At 43.3% G+C, this 16,526-nt stretch overlaps 1 protein-coding gene across 1 annotated transcript in view; it reads left to right on the plus strand.

The window, feature by feature from the left end:
- LOC125288255 (bestrophin-3-like) overlaps positions 1-14,801 on the plus strand; it is a 24,716-nt gene extending 9,915 nt beyond the window's left edge. The window contains exons 5-9 of the mRNA XM_048234456.1: positions 241-318; positions 3,752-3,904; positions 4,744-4,824; positions 5,020-5,171; positions 12,606-14,801. Of these exons, the coding sequence (XP_048090413.1) occupies positions 241-318; positions 3,752-3,904; positions 4,744-4,824; positions 5,020-5,171; positions 12,606-13,419 (1,278 nt within the window). The 3' untranslated portion in view covers positions 13,420-14,801. The remainder of the gene's footprint in view (positions 1-240; positions 319-3,751; positions 3,905-4,743; positions 4,825-5,019; positions 5,172-12,605) is intronic.
- The last annotated feature ends 1,725 nt before the right edge of the window (positions 14,802-16,526 follow it).

Here is a 16,526-nt window from a genome sequence, read left to right on the forward strand (position 1 = left end):
ACACACACAGAGGAAATTATGCAGTATTAAGTGTAGTGAGAAAGTTCCTAGGTTCTTACAAGGCCAGGGAGCAGCCAACTGGACAAACTCTAATTGGCTAATTCACATGGTCATGCCAAACAGACCAGCAAGGACAGCCATGATCATGTTACACTGCCAATAGTTTAAAGGTTTAATGCAGTGTGTGTGTGTCTGTGTGTGTGTGTGTGTGTGTGTGTGTGTGTGTGTGTGTGTAAACAGGAGATGAACAAGTTCAGGACCTGGTGCTCTACTCTGTTTGGCTATGACTGGGTGGGGATCCCACTTGTCTATACTCAGGTGAGTCAGATAGCACACCCACACACACACACACACGACACGCCACACCCACACGCACACACACACACACACACACACACACACACATGCACACGCAGCACACACCCACACGCCCACACACACACACACCTACACGCACATGCACATGCACACGCACACGCACACACACACACACTAGCATAAGCACACATACACACACACACACACTCTAACATAAGCACACTTACACACACACTAACATAAGCACACATACACACACACACACACACTAACATAAGCACACTTACACACACACACACACACACACTAACATAAGCACACATACACACACACACACACACTAACATAAGCACACTTACACACACACACACACACTAGCATAAGCACACATACACACACACACACACACTAACATAAGCACACTTACACACAACCTGTCTCCAAACTCCTAATCCTTGTGCTGCCCCACTTCCTTGGGTCCGGAACAAGCTGGTTTGTTTTAATTGAGGACCCTAGAGGTAGGCTGGAGGCAAACTGGACCACACACACACACACACACACACACACACACACACACACACACACACACACACACAGGCTGGAGGCAAACTGGTGTTCATTACTGTGTTACTGTAATGAACAATGTGTACTGATCTTCCTGTGTGTTAGTTGCATTGCCATGGTTACGCACACGTGCACGCGTGCACACACACAGACACACACACACACACACACAGATTTACTGTCCTTGTTTTGCATATAAAAATGGTATAAAAATGGATGGATAAAGCAGAAGCTTTGAAAAACTACCAGTGCTTTTCATTGAGAACTTTGAAAAAGCACTGGTAGTTTACTTACAAGACGATTTATACAGACAGTATCTTCACAGAGTTTAGCGTTTGCAGCCATCTTGAATTTAGTCACGATAAAGTCGGCGGCGAGTATGAATGAACAGGTATGATAAGGGATCAGATTCAAAAAAATAATTCAGTGGAAATGTATGGATTCCAGTTGCTGCTACTGGAAGAAACTGGAATCCATGCATTTCCACTGAATTATTTTTGTAATCTGATCCCTTATCATCCCTTATCAATTCTATTCTGTTCTTGTATAACATTAAGTAAATCATATGGTTTTGTTTACTAGTCGTAAGATGAAAATGTGAGGGAGACAAAGGAAAAACAGCAATATTTAATCTATGTCCAGTATTTAATCCTCATTCTCGAAAATGATTTTTTGACATTGACATTTTTTTTCAGTTTTCAAAGACTGATATAAAAAAGTACTACAATATCTATATAATTAGGCTAGGTCATGAAAATGTGAAGGAGTCAGTACAACCGATAGGCCTGTGCCACCATTTCATCAACACTCAGCAATATTTCATCATTAAATCATTACCATCATTAAATTAACTTTATGCAGAATTAGAATACGAAAATGTTAATTAGTTATTAATTTATTAGTTAATCAACATGCACAAAGAAAACTATTTTAAAAATGTAGGCTATGTTTTTGCTTCAACTTTATGCACATAACTGTGATTGGTCAACTCGCTCTGTGTGTTGAGCCGGCTGCTTCAAGCAACCTGTGGGTAGTAGCATCATACTAGTTCGCTAACATAAGCTTTGCAAATAAACTCAGACATTAGCCTGGGTGTTCCCATGCTGCCTTGCGCGCGATTTGATTCACGCTGCTAAGGCAGCCTGGAGACCATGGAGCACGATGATGAGCTATGCACAGACGCATTTGATAGACATTCGTGGCACCCAATAAACGGATCTGGGCATTTTTTTCAAAAACGAGAAAATTAACGTTTGGTTCCCAGAGAGAAGTGGTGGCGCTAGCCAGGCTACTCAGACATATTTTGGTTACAATTACGGGGTTATCCGATTGTAAACGGTCTATCTGCCAGTAACGTTTTGAAATGAACACTTCGTATCGCCAACGAGCAGCAGTAAGAGTTTGTTCTAACAACCTTTGCGGTGGTGAGCGACGCAGACATAAGAGACACAAAACTTTGAAAGGTTTACGCCGACATAAAGGCAACTGCATTGTGTCGACGCAGAAGCATAAATTCTATTCACCAGCACATCAGTGAGGGTGTTTACATCGCATCCACGCACAAATGTATGGGGGTACAAATAGCAGTCGCTTCACTCGTTTTGTTCATTCTCCAATTTCTGTAGGCAATCTATTTTGTTCTCTCGATGTTAAATTTGATGACTTTCGATGAAAATCCTGTAGATGGCGCTTGCCAAATCGAACAGAAATCGTCTAGTATTGTCTTAATTTTACGACATATATCCTCTTTTCTCTACTGTTCTGGTCTACTGTTCTACCTAGTGCACGAGCAGAGATGAAGCTGAACTAAACCTCGCTTGAATAAACAAGGCCAAGATGTCGCTAACTTAATGGAACGGCTTCAGCCCCAAGTGAAAATCTACGCTAGTTCAAGCCAGGCTATTTCTGTTAAGCGCCGCCTTCATTAGCGAGGTTGATGGAATACCCCTCAGGTTTGGTTGACAGCATAAGATACCATGGTGATATAGCGACACTAAAACAGATCCACTTTCGTGTCACAGCATACCCTGGCTTTGAGCGCAACATACCTCGCTAACCCACTAATCGAGATTCGTAGTACACCCCACAGGCTAGCTCCACAGAATAAATCGTCATGGTGATTTATACCATAACATATCCTGCTGCCCCCTATCCAGCTTTTGTGCAACTGGATCATGGATGAATTGAGCCAGGATAACCAAGATATCCCGGCTTAATCCCTTTCCTAGTTTTGTGCAATAGGCCCCCCTGACTGCGCCAACGTTAGCCTACTATTATTTGTTGACATGAAACCTGAACGAACGGCAGCTATTCCTGAAGTTCACTTGCGTCTATTTTGTTTTTAATTAGGCAACTTAGCAGTGGTGCTTGAATTCCAGGAGCGGCGCTGCGCCGCTGATGAATACATTGTAGGGGAAACACTGCCATATACATGAGGGTGTACAGAGTAGATAACATTTCATTATGGCTGTAAAGTTGTCTTAACACGTTATTGAGCACACATATTTAGATGAAGAGGAATAATCATAGAAAAAGATTTCGTAGCTTATCTTGGTATACTATGGATAAAAGAGTGATGAAAGTATTTGTATTAACCATAATTGGCACAAATGAAAAGGTGTTCAGTGCATTACACACTGAACTAAAATGCTACATGGTGGACACAGATGTGAAAACATGACCTAAACTATTTGATTCTCTCTGTCTAATTGACATTGGGGGAGTCTTCGAGAGTTTTGGGATGAAAAATACTTAACTTTAATGTGTTCTTCAACAGCTTCTCAGGCAAATATCCACTTGTCCATGTCAACTCATTCTCTCTCTCTCTCTCTCTCTCTCTCTCTCTCATTCTTTCTCTGTCTGTCTTCAGGTTGTGACGTTAGCAGTGTACACATTCTTCGTGGCCTGCCTTATTGGACGTCAGTTCCTCGACTCCAGCCAAGGTTATCCAGGTCATGACCTTGACCTCTACGTGCCCATCTTCACCTTGCTGCAGTTCTTCTTCTACTCCGGCTGGCTCAAGGTTTGACCTTTTGACCTTTAAAGCCCCATCCACATACAGAAGAGACTAGCGACCAGACACCACAACATGCTAATGTAATTCACATACAGAAGAGACTAGCGACCAGACACCATAACATGCTAATGTAATTCACATACAGAAGAGACTAGCGACCAGACACCATAACATGCTAATGTAATTCACATACAGAAGAGACTAGCGACCAGACACCACAACATGCTAATGTAATTCTGCGATTATAGGCAAAATAACTGATGAAGTGAAAATTTCCACTTTCGGAGCCAAGCGTTATTCAACCACTTTCTATAATAATAATTGAGGTGTAATAGTTTGCTTTCAACATCACTATATTCCAATACGTTTTAATCTTTTAGGAGCACCATTTTAGAATATCTACTTAAAATAAACAACAAACAATCCTTTTGAAACATTCTTGGCTTTATGACATAAAAGGGCATGCAGCTATGAGAATATTGCTATGAATTTCACTTTAAAGGAAGAAATTAATTATTCTTTCAATAATCTTTAAGGGTGCCAACAAATTCTATTCATTAGCAACTGGTACTGGTTGTGTTGCCGATTCCTGAATGAAGCATACTGAAAGCTATCTAGAGTGCTCCGCTCTAAAATCTTTGATTTGAGGATGTGTGTTTGTCCAGAGAGCGGGAAGAAAAAAAAAACACATCTCATCCAATACTGAATGAGAACTAAATAACTGTAGGAATATCTCATCCAATACTGAATGAGAACTAAATAACTGTAGGAATATCTCATCCAATACTGAATGAGAACTAAATAACTGTAGGAATATTTCATTAATATCTGTGACTGGCCTCTAGGTGGCAGAGCAGCTCATCAATCCTTTTGGAGAGGATGATGACGACTTTGAGACCAACTGGTGCATTGACAGAAATCTACAGGTTGGCTTCAGTGCTTTAGTCTTCTTGATAATAGTGACAATCTTGATAATAGTTCTACATAACTAAGCATACACGTTAATCAAACTGTATGTTTCTATGTCTATGTGTGTATGTGTCTATTTTTTTGTGGGCCTGTATGTATTTATGTGTGTGTGTCTGTGTGTGTGTGTGTGTGTGTGTGTGTGCACATATCAGGTATCTCTAATGGCTGTGGATGAGATGCATATGAACCTGCCTCCCATGACTAAAGACATGTACTGGAATGAGGCTGATGTGAGGCCGCCCTACACTGTGGCCTCTGCCGACTACTGCATCGCTTCCTTCCTCGGCTCCACCACAGACTTGGGGTGAGGGCTCTCTCTCTCTCCATCTCTCTCTCCCTCTCTCTCTCTCCTCTCTCTCCCTCCATCTCTCTCTCCATCTCTCTCCCTCTGTCTCTCCCTCTCTCTCTCCCTCTGTCTCTCCCCCTCTCTCTCTACAATATAAACAGCTCTGGAGAAATTTAAGAGACCATTGCACATTTGGACCACACACACACACACATACACACAAACTCCCCTACCCACACATAAACACAAACACACGCAGCTCATCCAATAAATAGTATAAAACCACAATATATACAACCTCAAAACAGAAAAAGTTGGGAAGTTGTGTAAAATGTGAATAAAAACAGAATGTAATAATCTGCAAATCTCTTAAACTCATATTTAGTTGCAAAAGGACACAGACATATCAAATATATAACATATCAAATATACATATCATATGTTGAAAATGACACATTTGACTATTTCATGGAAAATACAGTATTAATGTAGCCTGACGTAGCCATACTCAATTCTAGTCAGAATATGAGTATAATACTGCTCCATTGGGACGTAATTATGGGGCGTGTTTCAACCGATACAGGGGGGGAATATTGCCTCTGCACTCAATTGGATAGACCTAACCAATCAGACCAACGAAATAGCTTACCGTGAGGTGTAGGAAGAAAACACACGAACCATCCTTCTTCTCCACAAATGCCTTAAAGGGGTGGTTCAGGATTTTGGACATAGGACCTCATTTCCAAGTAAGCAAGTGTGATATTTATCAGTGGAGACCGTTTTCAACACGTTTCATCCAGTCCTTCTAATTGCAGAGTTCGCAGGTGCTAGGCTAGCGCAAGTCAACGGTATGTGCTAGCCTGCCACTAAAGACAGTCTTACCCACTCCAAAGTACACCCTGTATACAGGTTTTGAGCAACATATATTGCCATCCAGGCAATGTCTTTTCCAGGGAAGACTTTGAATATTTCAGGGGAACAATGCCTAAATTAATTCTGCACATATTTAAACAGTATTTCTCCATAGAGGAAGAGTCCAAGTGCTAAAATGGCCTGTCTGCAGTCCAGATTTGTCAAATTAGGTGCATGGAATGGATAAATAATGGATGACTAATACCCCATACATTTTGTTTAATGAAGATGTTCAGCAACATGTTGCTGGCATCAAATTCAAAATGAACATATATTTTTCATGAAATAGTCCATTTTCAACATTTGATATGTTGTCTATGTTCTTTTTCCTGCTAAATATGGATTTATACAACTTGTATGTTATCACATTCTGTTTTTATTTGCTTTTTACACAATGTCCACAATGTTTATTTACAATGTAAATAAACAAAAGGGCAGATCAGAGTGTTTGTAATAGATTCATTGGTAGAGTCCCTTCCATGCATTTATTGTGCATAAGCTAGCTTTATTCAGTCTAGCAGTAATCTCTTCTAATGCTGCAAAAATAAGCAAGGAATTAATCCAGAAACATTTGAGGTTTGTATCTGGTTTTAACCACAACTGAAAGATTGATTTTTTGGCAGCAGTAAAGCCTGCAAATGCCAAACTTTTGACAGCATATGACAGTATATGAATAGCATACTTCCTGAATATAGCGGATACAGTGGAACAGTCCCAAAACATGTGAAGAAAGGTGCCCGTGGAGTTTTGGCATAGAGTGCAGTGTGGGATCATAGAGTGCCTTGTGGGCTCAGAGAGTGCAGTGTGGGCTCATAGAGTGCTGTGTGGGCTCATAGAGTGCAGTGTGGGCTCGCTCATAGAGTTCTGTGTGGGCTCATAGAGTGCAGTGTGGGCTCATAGAGTGCATAGAGTGCCGTGTGGGCTCATAGAGTGCATATAGTGCCGTGTGGGCTCATAGAGTGCAGTGTGGGCTCATAGAGTGCCGTGTGGGCTCATAGAGTGCAGTGTGGGCTCTGGGAGAGATTCGTTTTAAAATGTCTTGTTGTTGCATAGGCTCTATGGATTACCATATAGTGGATTAATTGATGTGCTAAACATTTTGATGTCAGCGGTAAGCCTAAGTTAGTCCATATGTTTTCCCAATCGGGCTGAACACCCATCAATCTCAGCTCCCTTTCCCATATTGACATAATAGGCAGTGATTTCATGGAGCTTACTGATAGATTATATAGCTTTGTGGCCAGGCCTCGAGAACCATTGTTGGGGTAACATGAGTGGACAGGGGATGATGTGCCCCCATATGCCCATTGCCCACATCACTGACCTTAGCTGAAGATACAGGAAACAGGAAAAGCCTGGAGATCCATACTGAGCTTGAATATCTTGGAATGAGCGCAGTGTACCATTGGCGCAAGTCCATGAATGCCTTTGGACGACCAAGTGGGAGGAGTAAAAGGTCGGCCACCTGACAACAAACAAGGGTTGTTTCATAAAGGAGATGACAAAGTAAACAAGGGTTATTCCTTAACTCATTGAGTGCCAAAAACGTAATATTATGTTTTTCCTTCCCATGCGTTGAGTGCCAAAAACATAATATTACGTTTTTAGCTTTTTTTTTTTATTACGAACTAGACACTCTAACACACCTTATATGTGATTTTTTGTGAACTCTGTGATGAATGGAAATTAAATATATGACGATCGAAAACTCATGAAAACGCACAATCTGGACATTTTATCTGGACATTTTATCATAACTCTGTTGCCGCTTTGGGTCGAATCAGTGACGCATGCACGTCAGGTCAAAACCAGGCCATTTTCGTGGATCTATCACTAGGTGGCAGTCTCGCCAGGTCTTGCTGATCACTTCCCGGAAAGTTTACACAAGTAAGTAACAGGCAACACTTCATATTTCATGAAAGACGTTATAGCTCCCGAAAACAGCTTGGCATTCAATGAGTTAAAGGAGAGGACAAAGTAAACAAGGGTTGTTTCTTAAAGGAGAGGACAAAGTAAACAAGGGTTGTTCCTTAAAGGAGAGGACAAAGTAAATGTGTACGGACCCCCTACTATCTTTTCAGCATTGTGCCAAGCTCTCAAAGTAGTGGAGATAACTGTACCAAATCTCAAAGTAGTGGAGATAACTGTACCAAATCTCAAAGTAGTGGATGATGACCGTACGAAATCTCAAAGTAGTGGATGATGACCGTACGAAATCTCAGTGCATTTTTTCGTCCTGTCTGCTGCACATTTTTCTGATGTCATCCTACAGTTGCTGAGTGACATTCGAATGAGTTGATGCTCATATTTGAATTTGATCTCGTAATTTTTAATATGACCATCAATTCATTCTAATGCCACTCAGTAACCGTAGGATGACATCAGTAAAAAGGTGCAGTGGACTTTTCATTTTTTCTTGAGCTGTATATATATATATTTAAATCTGCAGCTCCACCATAGACTTGTAGTGAGGTGAGGATAAATCCACACATACCCACCCAAACACACAATCACACGACACATGACCTCACATGACGAAAGACGTGTACTTGGTGGCTGTTTGCAGTGAGAGCACACACACACACACTCTCCCTTTCTCTCTCTCTCTCTCTCTCTCTCTCTGAAGCTCTACAACAGTGATAAGGTGAGGAGACACCTACACATACCCACACAAACAAACACTCACACACACTCACGCACACAGCTGTACCATAGACCACCTGCCATAGTACCATTACAGACTTGGGATTAGGACACACGCACACACACACTTGCAAACATCCACACAGAGGTGTTGTAGGCCGGCACACAAATGCCCTGTCCAGTGTTAATGCAAACACATCAAATCTAATCACATATGCTAACTGATTCCATCATCCCAACTGTAAAGATCCGAAGCTTCCCTAACCAGAAGCCATGGGTGGATAGAGAAGTGAGAACGGCATTAAAGACACGCACCATGACTTATAACGCTGGGCTTATTTCAGGGGATATGACGGATTACAAAGCAGCATTTTATAGTTTACGTAGAGCTATTAAAGATGCTAAGCGGCGCTATAGAGACAGAGTTGAAGCTGATTTCTTGGAGGGTGATCCAGCACGTGTGTGGAAAGGACTCCGAACCATCACTGGCTTTGAAAGAAAGTCCCCTCCTATGATGAATGTGAGTAAAGCCCTCCCTGATGAACTTAATGCTTTTTATGCTCGCTTTGACATGAAAAACACAGACTATATTGGACTAGCTGCAGCATGTGAAGCAAATGAGGATGCACCTTTCTGTGTCTCTGAGGTCGATGTGAGCAATGCCTTTAGGAGGGTTAATTGTAGAAAAGCTACTGGACCGGATGGAATTTCTAACAGGGTTTTGAAATCCTGCGCTGCTCAGTTAGCTCCTGTGTTCACTTATATCTTTAACACATCATTGGCTCAAGAGACAGTTCCTACTTGCCTCAAGCAGTCTGTTATTGTTCCAGTACCGAAAAACAAAAGTCCATCATGTCTGAATGACTACGCCCAGTAGCCCTGGCGTCTACAGTGATTAAGTGTTTTGAGAAGCTTGTGAAAAAACATTATCTGCTCATCCCTCCCTGCCTCATTCGACCCCCTCCAATTTGCTTACAGAGCCAACAGGTCTACAGAGGATGCCATCTCAAACCTTATGCACACCACCTTAACTCACCTGAAGGAGGGGAATGGGAATTATGTGAGGATGCTGTTCATTGACTTTAGTTCAGCATTCAACACGATAGTACCTCTCACCTTGGTCACAAAGATGAAGGCCTTAGGACTGAACACCACCCTGTGTCACTGGATATTTGACTTCCTCACCAACCGTTCACAAGTGGTTAGAGGGGGGGTCTGACATCTGACTCATTAACCATCAGCACTGGTGCTCCCCAAGGCTGTGTTTTGAGTCCACTGCTGTACAACATCTACACACATGACTGCAAAGCCAACAGTAGTCATACCTCCATCATCAAGTTTGCAGATGACATAGTGATCTTGGGCCTGATTAGTAACAACAATGAACAGCTGTACTTGGATCAGGTTGATGAGGTGGCACAGTGGTGTCAATCTAACAGCTTGACACTGAATATCAATAAAACCAAGGAAATGGTAGTGGATTACAGAAGGCAGCAGCAGAACTACAGTTACACCCCACTAATGATCAGCTGGGCAACCTGTAGAGAGTCACAAGTTTTAAATACCTTGGTGTCCACATTACTGAAGACTTAACATGGACTGTTAACACTCAATATGTTCTGAAAAGTCCAGACAACGACTCTACTTCCTTCGTCAGCTAAGGAAATTCAAAGTTTCTACATCCATCATGAAGGCCTTCTACACTTCAGCGGTTGAGAGTGTTCTAACTGGTAGCATCATCACCTGGTATGGGAACTCCACAGTTAGAGATTGTAGTACTCTGCAGAGAGTAGTGCGCTCAGCTGAATGTACTATAAGAACTCAACTCCCTGCTCTACAAGATATCTATTCCAGAAGAGTACTCCTAAGAGCCCAAAAGATTCTGAAGGACTCTTCTCATCACTGTGTCAATGGATTATTCCTACCACTGAAATCAAGAAGACGCCTATGTAGTCACAAAGCCAGAACTGAGAGACACAGGAGTTTTTATTAAGTTTTTTAAGTTTTTATCCCCAGGCCATCCGAACTCTGAACTCACACTATACTGACTTTGCACACATTCACTCCTCAGCACTCTCAAACATTTCCCAACTCTGAACTCACACTATACTGACTTTGCACTCATTCACTACTCAGCACTCATGACATGACCCCCACACACACACACACACACACCTACAAGACTTTTAGCACTTTTACATCTCCCTCTCCCTATGCTACAGACCTTTTATTTATTTTCTTATTTCATCACACGTCAAAACACACACACACACACACACACACACACACACACACACACATATCTGACTTTCTCCAACTTTTGCACATCTCCATAGAACTTTTTATTTATTATTTTTGATTTCTCCTCCATCTACCCATGTCCTTGATTGCCTAGCCTTTTCTGCCCCCCACCCCAACACACACACACACTTACATCATCACTGTCATCACTTCACATACATACAACACACTGCTTGCTACAGTAAGCCTCCTCTACATACTTGCTGCACACTGAACCCCCACTACATACACAGCACATTGTCTTCAGGATTTTTCCAACACACATCCTCTACATACTTACAGCACACTGCCCCCACCTAAACACTACACACACACACACACACAGTCACTGCTCCACTCCCCTCTGCCCCACACACACATCTTCACTGTCATCACTCACATACATCATACATACAGTACTCTGCTTGCAATAGTAAGTCCCTGCCCCCTACATACACAGCACATTATTTCATCAGGAAGCTTCTCCAACACACATCCCCCAACATACTTACAGCACACTGCCCCCAATACACAGCACATTGTCTCATGGGGAAGCTTCCCCAACACACATATTGCACACTGCCCTCTCCCCACATACACAGCACACTATCCCATCTCCCCTGTCATCCCCCCAACACACACACCAAGACCCCTGGCAGTTGGGTTAGCCCCTTGAGCCGTGGATCTGCCCAAGGTTTCTTCCTTGGTAAGGGAGTTTTCCTTGCCCCTGTTGCTCTTGGGTGCTCCTTGTTGGTGCCCTCCATCCCCAATCCCCAATCCTCCACCACCTTTTTTTATGCACCCTCTTCTGCACTCTTTACCCCCATAAATGCACAAATAGGCTGACACCAGACATAATTTCACTGCATTTCTTACTTCCAGTAACTATATGCATGTGACAATAAACTTCCTTGTATCCTTGTATCCTTGTATATTTAAAACCCAGCATAATATACAAGAGGAAGGAATACTTTTCTAACCATTTTCTTGCTGATAATCAGAGTATGTCAGTACACGGGTGGAATAAAATCGTGAAATCAGAGCTAGACTTTATGAACCTACCCCCTTTTCTCTGTAGTAACCACTCTGACTCATATCTAAGGGCTCTAACTCGTATCTAGGGGCTCTAACTCATATCGTATCTAAGGGCTCTAACTCGTATCTAAGGGCTCTAACCCATATCGTATCTAAGGGCTCTAACTCGTATCTAAGGGCTCTAACTCATATCGGATCTAAGGGCTCTAACTCGTATCGAAGGGCTCTAACTCATATCGTATCTAAGGGCTCTAACTCATATCGTATCTAAGGGCTCTAACTCGTATCTAAGGGCTCTAACCCATATCGTATCTAAGGGCTCTAACTCATATCGTATCTAAGGGCTCTAACTCATATCATATCTAAGGGCTCTAACTCATATCGGATCTAAGGGCTCTAACGCATATCATATCTAAGGGCACTAACTCGTATCTTAGGGCTCTAACTCATATCGTATCTAAGGGCTCTAACTCATATAATATCTAAGGTTTTCTAACTCGTATCTAAGGTTTTCTAACTCGTATCTAAGGGCTCTAACTCGTATCTAAGGGCCTGTGTGCTTCCTGTCCTCCATCCCTCCAGGCTGTCGGAGATCTTCCAGGCCGAGGAGACGGATCCCCATGGGCTGCGGCGGCAGGAGACAGTGCTGGGCCGCGTCCGTCGCCTGCTGAGCGTGCAGGAGCATTCTGACCGGTCGCACCCGCGCCCCGCTTTCAAGCGCCACAGCAGTGACATCCCCAGCTTTCTCCCCTTCGTGGCGGACCACCGTGTCCACCCAGGGGGGCCAGAGGACGCCCCGATGCCACCCAAGCCCCCCCACGCTGGTCCGCACTCCCATCCCCACCCTCACCTCCTCAGTCCTCATCTGCTGGACACACTGGCTACCCTTCAAGAGGTCAACAGCACCCCTTCCTCCCCCGATACAGACGTCCACTCCCCGCCCTTCACTGATGTGCCTGAGGTGGTCATCAGCGCACCCACCTCGACCGGTAACTATGACAACAGTGCAACTGAGACAACATCGCTTTCAGAGGCCGCACCAAAAACTTACAGCAGCAGTAATGATGCTCCCCTAAGTCCAGAGCAAGCCCTGAAGCCTGAGGCTCAGGTAGAAGACGACCCCGGCGAAGAGGTCCCAGGAGCGGACACACCTGTCTGTTACAGCCCCACGCGCATAGGGCCCCGCAAGTTTCACTGGACCACGCCAGCCGACCACATGCGGAAGCGGCAGCTGTCCTTCCAGCTGTCCCGCCAAGGCTCCAGGAGCTCGCTCCACAGCCTGCCCAGCCCACGCGTGCTGGGCCGACACAGGGGTCAGCACGGCCGTCAGCACGGCCCCTCGCCCCTGGAGACCCCACAGCAGGAGGACCACCCTGGGGTCCCCGAGACGCTCTAGAGCCGCAGGGCACAGAGAGAGAGAGGAACAACTGCTAGAACCAAGACAATAACAAGAGCTTTTACAGTTCCTCCCAGGGCACAGAGAGACAGAGAGAGAGAGGAACAACTGCTAGAACCAAGACAATAACAAGAGCTTTTACAGTCCCTCCCAGGGCACAGAGAGACAGAGAGAGAGAGGAACAACTGCTAGAACCAAGACAATAACAAGAGCTTTTACAGTCCCTCGCAGGGCACAGAGAGACAGAGAGAGAGAGGAACAACTGCTAGAACCAAGACAATAACAAGAGCTTTTACAGACCCCTGTGGCTTGTCTGCAAAAACAATATCATTTACAGGGAAGCCTGGAACTTAATTGCACATCGCAGTGAACTTTGAAGTCTAATGTGTGTGTAATAGCAGGGGATTGCCAGAGCAACGAACATAAATAAACTACAGCTCTTGCCCAGAGAATCGAGTGTGCTGAATCTTACTGTGTAATGTCCTGTACAATGGACTTTCAGTTCAAACAAGCAGAATAGTTGGAGTTTATGCTCCCTAAGCCTTGATCTTTCACATTTGAATGACTGCCAGTTTTGTTAATTTTATATATTATGTTGAATATTCAGAAGATGCTGGAAATGTGATGCTTTGCCGTTTTAACAGCGTTGCGGTAGTTGTGCTTCCTGCCTTTATTCTTGACATGGCACAGTCATTAAACGTATACGTAGTGCACAGTCATTAAACATATATGTAGTGCACAGTCATTAAACGTATATGTAGTGCACAGTCATTAAACGTATATGTGCACAGTCATTAAACATATATGTAGTGTGCAGTCATTAAACGTATGTGTGCACAGTCATTAAAAGTATATGTAGTGCAGTCAGTAAACGTACTGTATATGTAGTGCACAGTCATTAAACGTATATGTGCTCGTTCCATGATTGTAATGAAATTACTGATATTGGGATGCCTTACAAATGCTCTCTGATAAAGTGTGCAGTCTCAGATGGTCATAATGAGATACAAGTTCTCTCCATAAACTACCAAGCTTCTAGAATCAATATATCACTCTATATAAGTGTATGAGCCATATTCATTTTGTATTATTTTATTTAATTTTGCTCGGTGCCACTAGGGGGCTGTATGTGCTTTGTGGCTCAGCCGACCTCGGGTCAGCCCAGGTAGGCCATTTAACCTACAGGAAACCCAGACGCAGGTGTTGCTAATTTGGGAAGCAAACAGTTTTCGACTGTGCCTTTGTGCCTATGTGCATATGTGCTAGCCTTTGTGGTGAGCAATTCGGTTTGTTATTTTGGTTACATGTATTATGAGTTAAAGTTATTGCCGCTGTATGATATATGGATGTAAAATAAACCTGCGAGATAATTGTAACAATTACTGAACTCTCCGTTTGCCATGTTTGAGCGCACTGGACGCACGTCTAAACCTAATCCGCTGTATTAGCAACCAGTACTAGACTTTGTTTAGGACTTAGTCAGAACAATAAGTATAAGTATACTCTTTTGATCCTGTGAGAGAAATTTAGTCTCTGCATTTATCCCAATCTGTGAATTATTGAAACACACTCAGCACACAGTGAAGTGAAGCACACACTAATCCCGGCGCAGTGAGCTGCCTGCAACAACAGCGGCGCTCGGGGAGCAGTGAGGGGTTAGGTGCCTTGCTCAAGGGCAATTCAGCCGTGCCTACTGGTCAGGGTTCAAACCGGCAACCCTCCGGTTACAAGTCCGAAGCGCTAACCAGTAGGCCACGGCTGCCCTTCATGGTGATTATTAGATGATGTTTAATAAGCAAGAGCATCTCTGTCCTGGTAGTACGTCCTGATCTGGTGCTTTCATCTGCTAAATGGGCACTGGTAGCGGGCAGTATCAATGGGCACTGGTAGCGGGCAGTATCACTGGACCTGTGAGGCTGGGCCTGCTTACTGAAAAGGACAGAACAGAGACACCACTAAATCTGTTCAGTTCACATTTGAGGGAAGTGCTCCCCCTTGTGGGGCAGAGACACCACTACATCTGTTCAGTTCACATTTGAGGGAAGTGCTCCCCCTTGTGGGGCTGGGTGACCAGGTTATAGCTCAGGCCCACTGCTGGTCAGAGAGATGGTTCAGTTCAGTAGGCCAAGGGCGGTAGCCAGGGATGTAGTGGAGGCTAAACGCAAGTAAACGCAGTTTACCCACCTCTGAAATTTCAGAAATAGAGTTTATCCACCTCTTATTACAGTTTATCCACCTCTCAAAAGAGATTATTCACCAATTGCAACTTTTAACACACTGTTTTATCCACATTCACAATATGTACAGTCATCAACACTCTAGGAACCATTTAATACCACTGGTATTCTTATAAACATTGGACAATAACATCCACCATCATCAAACATGTTCTAAATGGCTTTTTTTTTTTTTAATCTGAAGGCGCAGTCCACCTTACCACAGATCACAGAATTCATAGTTTACCCACCTCATATTTTACCACTACACCCCTGGTGGTAGCATATAGGCAGTTTTTCTTAATCATTGTAGACTGTGGCTAATTGGATTCTGGTAAGGTTTTTCCCCAAGGCCCTTAGTCTATTCAGGCAGCTGAATGATTAAATGTCCCCAATTTTAGGGTACTTGGTGAGGCACACAGATGGCTACTGTACATATTCCATTAAAAAATATGTTTGACCTACTTTTCATATATTTAATTTTCATTGTACATTATTCTTCCTTACACAAATGTGCTTTCCCCCCAATCATAGAGGCATGGGTGTCCTTTTATGTCTATTTTAGTGCATGTATATTTTTAGATGACCTATTCGTTTGTGTTGCTTCTATGTGTGCCAACAGGACAACTGCTACAAACGAGGCATCCGTCTCAAAAGTGGAGCCTTTATGAAAAAATAGAGGGAGAAAAATCTGAATAAACCCTTTCAATCTGTTCCTAGAGGGTTTCCGGTTGAAACGTTCAAAACCAATGCTGATACAATGCTGATACAGCTCTACAAAACGTTGACTTTAAAACTCGACTCGAAACTCGAGGCTGTTGACTTTGTTTTGTTTGTATGTTTGGTTGTTTGTTTGCTTGTCCCTAAGTTACCATTAGCTCAATGTTATTT

The sequence above is a fragment of the Alosa alosa genome, chromosome 23 (assembly GCF_017589495.1).
Source record: "Alosa alosa isolate M-15738 ecotype Scorff River chromosome 23, AALO_Geno_1.1, whole genome shotgun sequence".
Taxonomy (NCBI): Eukaryota; Metazoa; Chordata; class Actinopteri; order Clupeiformes; family Clupeidae; genus Alosa; species Alosa alosa.